This window comes from Piliocolobus tephrosceles, chromosome 18 (assembly GCF_002776525.5).
Source record: "Piliocolobus tephrosceles isolate RC106 chromosome 18, ASM277652v3, whole genome shotgun sequence".
Classification (NCBI taxonomy): Eukaryota; Metazoa; Chordata; class Mammalia; order Primates; family Cercopithecidae; genus Piliocolobus; species Piliocolobus tephrosceles.
Window position 1 is genome coordinate 35,287,376 of NC_045451.1, and position 9,957 is coordinate 35,297,332.

Here is a 9,957-nt window from a genome sequence, read left to right on the forward strand (position 1 = left end):
AGAAAGAAAGAAAGAAAGAAAGAAAGAAAGAAAGAAAGAAAGAAAGAAAGAAAGAAAGAGAGGAAGGAGGGAGGGAGGGAGGAAGTAAGGGAGGGAGGGAGGGAAAGAAAGAAAAAGAACGAACAAAAGAAAGAGAAGAAGAAGAAGGAAGGAAGGAAGGGAGGGAGGGAGGGAAAGAAAGAAAAAGAACAAAAGAAAAGAAGGAAGGAAGGAGGGAAGGAAGGAAGGAAGAAAGAAAGAAAAAGAGAAAAAGAAGAAGAAGAAGGAAGGAAGGAAGGAAATTGACACATGGGAAGCAAATGGATAAACACCAGTTGACTTAAAGCAAGAAAGCCAAAAGCAAAGAAAACCAAAAATAAAGAAAACCAACACCTACAGGTAAAGAAGTCAATAAGAAGCAGAGGCCAGGCACAGTGGCTCATGCCTATAATCCCAGCACTTTGGGAGGCTGAGGCAGGTGGATCACTTGAGGTCAGGAGTTCAAGACCAGCCTGGCCAACATGGTGAAACCCTGTCTCTACCAAAAATAAAAATAAAATATAAAAATTAGCCGGGTGTGGTGGCATATGCCTGTAGTCCCAGCTACTCAGGAGGCTGAGGTGGGAGAATTGCTTGAACCCAGGAGGTGGAGGTTGCAGTGAGCTGAAATTGTGCCACTGCACTCCAGCCTGGGTGACAGTCAAGTCAGACTTCTTTTGTCTCAAAAGAAAACCAAAAAACAAAAGAAGAGGCCAGGCGCGGGGGCTAACGCCTGTAATCCCAGCACTTTGGGAGGCCAAGGTGGGCAGATACGCGGTCAAGAAATCAAACCATCGTGGCCAACATGATGAAACCCTGTCTGTACTAAAAATAGAAAAATTAGCTTGGCATGGTGGCGCATGCCTGTAGTCCTAGCAACTCGGGAGACTGAGACAGGAGAATCGCTTGAACCCAGGAGGCAGAGGTTGCAGTGAGCCGAGATCATGCCACTGTACGCCCACCTGGTGACAGAGCAAAACTCCATCACAGAAAAAAAAAAAAAAAGAAAGAAAGAAAGAAAGAAAAAGAAAAGAAGGAAAAAGAGAAAACATATATCTATGGCAGAACCCTAGAGTGTTACAGAAATGAGGACACCAGTTTCCTCTGCAGTCATCAGGCACCTCCAAGGGCAGAAGTGAGGTATAAAGAATATGCTGAACAGAGTATTTCAGATTCCCTCCCCTTCTCTAATTAAGTTACAATTCCTCCCCTACCCAGGCAGAAGACTGGACTACCAGGACTACCAGGACTACCTGAAGAAAGGGATAATTCAGTGGAAGCCTATATACTGAAGAGAGAGGTGCAACCCCACCTTCCATTCCCTGCCTTCACCCCCATAAAGTCTTCCTCTGTTCCCTTCAACATTGCTGGCATCCAAACTTATTTTGCCCTTATTCCCTGAAGGAGAGCATAGAAATTGAAGGCCTCAGAAAAAAGACCTACACATAACTGACATTTGGCATCCCCCAATGAAAAGGGCCCTGGTAGCTGATCATCCTAAAGAAAAACTGTCGTTATGAGACAAGTCTCCTCTAAAACACACAAATTCTAATGAACTTTTAGGTGTCTCATTCTTCTTCTTTTTTTTTTTTTTTTTAGACAGAGTCTCCATGTGTTGCCTAGGTTGGAGTGCAGTGGTGTGATCACGGCTCACTGCAGCCTCAACCTGCCGGTCCCAAGTGATCTTCCCACTTTAGCCTTCTAGGTAGCTGGGACCACCAGCACTTGCCACCATACCCAGTTCATTTTGCTTATTTTTTGTTGAGATGAGGTCTCACTATGTTGCCCAGGCTGGTCTCAAACTCTTGGACTTAAGTGACCCTCCCACCTCTGACACAGGGGTGGTGCCACCATGCCCAGCTAACTGTGTATTTTTAGTAGACACAGGGTTTCACCACGTTGCCCAGGCTGGTCTCGACCTCTGGCCTCAAGCACTCCATCTGCCTCAGCCTCCCAAAGTGTTGGCATTAGAGGTGTGAGCCACCATGCCCAGCCTAGGTGTCTCATTCTTAAAAATAAATGGACAACCATGTATCACTGACTTTTGAGGAAAATATCCCACATGAAAGACAAAACCACAAATTTAAAAATACAAAAAGGAACATAAGGGGAAACAGACAAAATGTTAGAAGAAAAAGAGGTCGGGCGCGGTGGCTCATGCCTGTAATCCCAGCACTTGGGAAAGCCGAGGCGGGTGCATCATGAGGTCAGGAGTTCAAGACCAGCCTGGCCAAGATGGTGAAACCCCGTCTCTACTAAAAATACAAAAAATTAGCAGCGCGTGGTGGCATGCGCCTGTAATCCCAGCTACTCTGGAGGCTGAGGCAGAGAATTGCTTAAACCTGGAGGGTCGGAGGTTGCAGTGAGCCGTGATCGCGCCACTGCACTCCAGCCTGGGCGACAGAGGGAGACTCTGTCTCAAAAAAAAAAAAAAAAGAAGAAGAAGAAAGGAAGGAAGGAAGCAGGGAGGGAGGGAAGGAAACAAAGAGAAGGGAGGAAGGAAACAAAAGAAAGAAAAAGGGAGAGAAAGAAAGAAAAAGAAAGGCAGGCAGGCAGGAAGGAAAGGAAAATCTCCTCAGAGAGACGAAAGAAACCATGACATCTTGCAAGAACAAGATACAGTGAAAAAGGAACATTCAGCCATTAATAAAAAACATACCTGGGATGGGGGCGGTGGCTCACGCCTGTAATCCCAACACCTCAGGAGGCCCGGGCAGGTGGATCATGAGGTCAAGAGTTCGAGATCAGCCTGATCAACATGGTTAAACCTCCATCTCTACTAAAAATACAAGAAGTAGTCGGGCATGGTGGCATGTGCCTAGAGTCCCAGCTACTCGGGAGGCTGAGGCAGGAGAATCGCTGGAACCAGGAGGCAGAGGTTGCAGTGAGCCAAGATCGTGCCATTGCATTCCAGCCTGGGTGACAGAGTAAGACTTCATCTAACAAAAAAAAAAAAAAAAAAACTATACCTGCAGGCTGAGTGCCATGGCTCATGCCTATAATCCCAGCACTTTAGAAGGCCAAGGTGGTGGATGGGGAAAGATCACTCGAGGCCAGGGGTTTGAAACCAGCCTGTGCAACATAGTGAGATCTGTCTCTACAAAAAATAAAAAGTTTAACCAGGTGAGGTGGTGAACACTTGTAGTCCCAGAAACTTGGGAGGCTGAGGTGGGAGGATCATTTATGCCCAAGAATTCAAGGCTGCAATGAGCTAAATCATGCCAATGCACTCCAGCCTGGGAGAGACTGTCAGTTTCTAAAAAAGAAAGAAAGTAACTGGGGCCTGGGGTGGAGGCTCATGCCTGTAATCCCAGCACTTTGGGAGGCTGAGGCAGGCAGATCAACTGAGGTTGGGAGTTCAAGACCAGCCTGGCCAAAATGGAGAAACCCTATCTCTACTAAAAATACAAAATTAGCCAGGCGTGGTGGCAGGCGCCTGTAGTCCCAGCTACTCGGGAGGCTGAGGCAGGAGATTCACTTGAACCCAGGAGGCGGAGGTTGCAGTGAGCTGAGATCACACCATTGCACTGTAGCCTGGGCATCAAGAGCAAAGCTCCACCTCAAAAAAAAGAGTATAAACATGTTATTTTGAAGAAGCTGCTAGAAGTCGAAGTAGTTGCTTCTGGGGAGCAGTAATTAATTAAGGGTCAGGTGAGGTGAAGCAGGAGACTCTTTTCTCAATTTTTGTTGAACTATTATAATTTTAAATGATGTGCTGTTATTACTTTGTTAAAAATTAAAAATTGAAAATATATGTGTAAATAATTTGAAACAACGAAAATAAACCAAATACAAAGAAAATATTCTGAAAATCTCAATACAGTAGATGATGTAGGTGATCAGAGTGTCTTGTGGACGTGCAGCCCTCTTTATATCTAACACACTGGATCACATTCCCTCCTCCAGCTTCTGCAGATCCCTACTCAGCACAGTTCCTTGCACATAGACCCCAAGAGATCAAACCATCAGTGTGCATACCTAAATATTGCTCTTAGCACCATCTAGGGACTAAAACAAAAAATAAGGCTTGGGTTTCTGTCTTGCTTTCAGGTTTCAAGAAATTTATATTATCTATTACATGCAAGCAACAGATAATATAATTAATCCAATTAAATACTAAATATATGGTATAGACTATAAGGAGTTGTGAGACGTCAGATTAGGGAGAATGTGGCTGGAGCACTGAGAGGCAACACAGAAAATGGAGAGGAAGAGCATGGAGGCAGAGGTTGGGCTTTATTGCAGTGCTTTGTAGGTCTTGTAAAGATTTGGAGGGTTTATCACAAGTGTAATGGAAAGCCATTAAAAGGACCCCATTAAAAGAGTGGCACTATTTTAAGGAAATCACCCTGATCATTGGATGAAGAATGGACTAGGGAGAGGCAAAAACCAATGGGAAATAGCTAAGACGCTATTAATGTGGTTCCAGTGAGAGAGTATGGAGGTTCAGATCAGGAGGTGGATGTGAAGATATGGATTATTAAAGATACATTATAGAAGTAGAATCAATAAAATTTGCTGATGTCTTCCTCTTGTAGAGGACAGAGGGGAGGGACTAGGAGAAAGAAAGAGCTAAGGATGACCCCCAGAATTCTGATTTCAGCAATCAGATGAATGGTGGTTTCATTGGGGTGGTTTCCCCAATGGAGAGACTGGGAAAGGTACAGGTTTTAGAGAGGACAGTAAAAAGTGAAGCATTAAGACAGACACAATGGCTTGTGCCTGTAATCCCAACACTTTGGGAGGCCAAGGCAGGTGGATCACTTGAGCCCAGGAGTTTGAGACCAGCCCAGGAAACATGGTGAAACTCTCTACAAAAAATACAAAATTCAACCGAGTGTGGTGGTACATGCCTGTGGTTCCAGCTTCTTGGGAAGTTGAGGTGGGGGAATCACTTGAACCCAGGAGACTGAGGTTGCAGTGAGCTGAGATCACACCACTGCATTCCAGCCTGGGTGACAGAATGAGACCCTGTTGAAGAAAAGAAGAAAAAGGAGGAGAAAAGGAAAAGGAGAAGGAGGAGAACAAGTAGTCGTTAAACAAGTTAAGATGCAAGGCATAGTGACTCATGCCTATTAATTCCAGCACTTTGGGAGGCTGAGGTAGGAGGATCACTTGAGCCTAGGAGTTCAAGATCAGCCTAGGCAACATGGCAAAACCCATCTCTACTAAATATACAGAAAAATTAGCCGGGCGTGGTGGTGCATGCCTGTAGTTCCTGCTACTTGAAAGGCTGGGGCAGGAGGATCCCTTGAGCAGGTTGAGACTGCAGTGAGCCGTGATCGCACCACTGCACTCCAGCCTGAGTGAAAGAGTGAAACCCTGTCTCAAACACACACACACACACACACACACACACACACACACACAGTGCAGACAATGCAGATACTTGCAACACCCCAGTGGATATGTCAAGTAATCAGTTGATCCATTGTCCTCTCCACATTTTATCTTCTGGGTCATAGGTCTGGGGCTTAACGAAGAAGTCCAGTCGAGGTAGTTTGGGGGAGTTTTTGGCATATAGATAGTATTGGAAGTTTGGCCGAGCACGGTGGCTCATGCTTGTAATCTCAGCACTTTGGGAGGCCAAGGCAGGTGGATCATCTGAGGTCAGGAGTTCAAGACCTGCCTGACCAACATGGAGAAACTCCATTTCTACTGAAACAAACAAACAAACAACAACAACAACAAAAATAGCTGGGTGTGGTAGCACATGCCTGTAATCCCAGCTGGGAGGCTGAGGCAGGAGAATTGCTTGAACCCGGGAGGCAGAGGTTGCGGTGAGCCGAGATCACACCATTGCACTCCAGCCTGGGCAACAAAAGCAAAAGTCTGTCAAAAAAAAAAGAAGAAGAAGAAGAGGGAGAAGAAGGGGAAGAAGATGAAGAAGAAGAGTAGGAGGAGGAAGAAGAAATTGGCTAGGCATAGTGGCTCATGCCTGAAATCCTAGCACTTTGGGAGGCCAAGGGGGGCAGATTGCCTGAGCTCAAAATTTTGAGACCAACCTGGGCAACATGGTGAAACCCCGTCTCCACTAAAAATACAAAAAATTAGCCGGGCATGGTGGCGCATACCTGTAGTCCCAGCTACTCGGGAAGCTGAGGCAGGAGAATCACTTGAACCCGGGAGGTGGAGGCTGCAGTGAGCTGAGATCATGCTACTGCACTCCAGCCTGGCAAGACTCTGTCTCCAAAAAGATAAATTTATAAAAGATAGTACTAGAAGTCGTGAAAATATATGAGAAAGTTTATGGCTGTGTTTTTCAAATGTGCAGTTCGTGCTTAAAGTGCAAGTTTCAAGAAACCATCCCAGGGGGTTTCTGATTCAGTGCCTTGGTGAGGCCCAAGAATCTGCTCTAATAAAGGGTAACCCAGAAGATTCTGAGGCAGATAGTTCATGCTCAGATTGAAATAGGCTTAAGTACAATCCAGAGGTAAGGAAGTAGCAACAACATGTGTAGCCAACCCTTTCTAGAAGGTGGAGAGAAATAAACAGAGGTTGGTAACTCTAGAGGGGTATGAAGCAAAACAGAGGGTTACCTTTTTGTGTATTATTAGTTTTTAAAAGGTAGGAGATACTAGAGCTCTGGTTCATAACCTTGGCTACACATGGTAATCACCTGTTGAGCTTTCTAAAAATACTGACGCATAGGGCTCATCCCAAGCCAGTAATTCTGAACCTCTGGGAATGAGATCCAGGTAGATGTATTTTTTAACTTTAATTTTATTTTTCCTTCCCTCCGCCCCCACATTGTTTTTATCTCCCCAGTGCCTGGCAGACAAGTGTGTCCTCAATTCATGTTCATCGCTGTGGAAAGAATTGCTGGCCAGTAGCAGATGATACAGACCACGGGAAACCACTTAATGTATTTTATAACTCATATAATCTTCGTGTGAAAAAGATTACAGTCCAATTCCCTGACTTTCAAATGGAGAAACTGAAGCCCAAGAAGGGAATTAAATGCCTAAGATCTCTCGCCTTAGTAATGGTAAATCAAGATCAGAAGCCAATATTCTAACTCACTCCCAGGTCAATGTTCTACTGCCTTTCAACAACCTAATTTTGACTACTCCCCAAATCCATTCACCCAATCAAGATCCAGCGTCTAATAACACTCAATACCTCATTTCCTCAATCAGGAACCGACCCTGCCGTCTCTTTAATCCGACCCGTTATCACCCCCAAACCCACCTGCGTCTCATTTATTTTTCCCCCGTTCACGGCTGCAAACCAGGGATTTAACCACAGGGACTAAGCGCCTCTCACTGCGTTTGAGCTGCTCTAGTAGCGGACTCTGTCGCCATAGCAACCAGAGACTCGGAATCGGCCCGCAGCAACAGGAGGAGAGGTGTTCTTGATATAAGTATTTTTTATATATGCGTTCCTTACCGCTTCCCGCGCCTGATGCGTGAATTTGAGGGTCTGGTAGGAAAGCTCCATTAGACACTGTGCTAGGACCCGAAAGAAGGGAGAAGAGGAGTCAGTTACTGGGCTGACCCGTGGATCTAAGGAACCTGACGCTTAACCAGCCCGCCCCTTTCCGGATTGGCTAGAGCATAGACACGCCCGCCAATCGCTGGCCACAGACGGATTCTTCAACATGCCAATCAGTGTTAGACCGTGCATGTTTAATCCAGAGTGTTTGCGTGACGCTGGCCAATGAAGAGATCGAGGAGGAAAGATTGGTAGAGCATGGGGCGGGCTTTGCAATTGTTTTGGTTTTCTTAATTCGTTTCTAAAATACAAGTTGACCCAGGGCTATATACCATATTTGTCCTTGATTTCAGCAGTTGTTCAGGCCTTTGCGACCCAATGCTTCCATACTCAAGACCATATTTTGACGTCCCGTCTTCTCCTCCCTGGATTAGGGTAAAGGTTTGGAAATCCCTTATGCTTTTCTTTGAAATTCTCTATGCATGGTCTACGTAGACTGGACGAATCTGCTGTGGACACTTTGGTTGTCAAGAGCCTTCTGGGATGCATACTGTGCATCATCAAACTTTCCCTTCTCCTCCAACTCCCTTCACATCAGACCTGTTCTCATTAGAGTTGAAAAACAGGGACGTGTTTTCCTCTGCTCCATTTTCTTCATGTGTTAACTAGTCTGTTTCTTCAATGTCTTTCCTTTCTGTCTCTCTTGCTGTGAATCCTATTCCAAATCATTCCTTCATCATTATCTTCGGTCTTCTTCATCCATTTCTCCCTGCAGGATACAAAAATATTCAAGTCTCCTCAATCTACAAAAAAAGATTCTCGTAAGTGTTGAACTGAATCACCTCTCTCCCATTCAGGGCAAGGTTTCTGAAAGGACTAGCTATCCGCTTCCTCATTTCCTCACCTTCCGTCCATTTCTCAACACATTCTGGTCCTGCTCCTTTGAAGCAGTTCTTGCCAGAGTCGTCAATAACTTCCTGACTGGGAAATCCGATTACAGATTATTTAATATTATTTATCTTATTCCAACATGGCACCATGTGAAATTGTTGACCACTTTATAATTAATAATTATAACTGCAATTTATTAAACATCTACAGCACCAATGTACTATGTGATTTACTTGGCTATCTAATATAATCCTAACACAACATGGAGAAATTATTAATGCCCCAATTTACAGTTATGCAAACAGGCTCAAAAAGCCAAATTATTAATAAGTAGCTCTAGGTAGAGTTAGGATGCAAATCTGTTTCCTGACTGAAGCCAGTGCTCTTTTCACTGTGCATTGCTGTCTAGGCTCTATACCCTTCCTGTCTAGGCTCACCTCTAATTCCCACCTGGATACAGGCAACCCCACTCTAACACAAGCGAACTGCTTACAATGCTTGTGAATGACAGATGAGTAGTTCTTTGGCTTGAAGGACCACTCTCATCCCTGCTGCATAAGAAAAAGTCTATATCGGCTGGGTGCAGTGGCTCACACCTGTAATCCCAGCACTTTGTGAGGCCTCGGCGGGCAGATCACGAGGTCAGGAGATCGAGACCATCCTGGTTAACACGGTGAAACCCCGTCTCTGCTAAAAAATACACACACACACACACAAAATTAGCTGGGGCGTGGTGGCGGGCACCTGTAGTACCAGCTACTTGGGAGGCTGAGGCAGGAGAATGGCGTGAATCCGGGAGGCAGAGCTTGCAGTGAGCCAAGATCTCACCACTGCACTCCAGCCTGCGCGACAGAGCAAGACTGTCTCAAAAAAAAAAAAAAAAAAGAAAAAAAGAAAAGAAAAGGAAAGAAAAAGAAAAGTGTATTGCCTGCTAAGACAGTTCAAAAATCACCTTCTAGGATAATTCAATGGCATTTTCTCCTAACAATCAACTATACTTATCTTAGGTGAAGCTTAGGCAGAGAACAAATTAGTTCCTGATTCCACAACATACTTTCATATTGCACTTATCACATTGTTTTTTGACATATGGCTTTCAAAAAGTTAAAAATGTGATTCTTTGATATGAATGAACACCTGTGAATGATTTTGCCTAACTCATTAATGAGGGAGCCAATAAGATGGTAAAGCTGGTTTAAAGAACATTATAAGGAACTGAATATTTACAGACATTTTTAGAAAACAATGTTAGTATAGTATCCCTTAGCATCTACTGGAAACTGGTTCTACGGTTCCCACTGATACCAAAATTGGGGATGCTTACGTTCCTTATATGAAATGTCATACTACTTGCTTATAAGTACGCATATCTTCCTGTATACTTTATGTATTTATTTATTTTTTATTTTTTTGAGACAGAGTCTTGCTCTGTCACCCAGGCTGGAGTGTAGTGGCACAATCTTGGTTCACTGCAACCTCTGCCTCCTGGGTTCAAACAATTCTCCTGCGTCAGTCTCCTGAGTAGCTGGGGTTACAGGCACATGCCACCAGGCCCAGCTAATTTCCATATACTTTATTTTTTATTTTTATTTATTTATTTATTTTGAGACAAAG

The 9,957-nt window shown here is 44.5% G+C and overlaps 1 protein-coding gene across 3 annotated transcripts in view; it reads right to left on the bottom strand.

The window, feature by feature from the left end:
* KATNAL2 (katanin catalytic subunit A1 like 2) overlaps nt 1-7,534 on the bottom strand; it is a 91,124-nt gene extending 83,590 nt beyond the window's left edge. Inside the window, exon 1 of one of the 3 annotated variants that reach the window (XM_023207596.1) lies at nt 7,408-7,534. Coding sequence is in view for 2 of the 3 variants with exons in the window: in XM_031934497.1 (XP_031790357.1) it covers nt 7,408-7,458 (51 nt within the window). In the remaining variant the exon portion in view is untranslated. The remainder of the gene's footprint in view (nt 1-7,407) is intronic. The other 2 variants (XM_031934497.1, XM_031934498.1) reach the window with 2 other exon arrangements.
* Between the last annotated feature and the right edge of the window lie 2,423 nt (nt 7,535-9,957).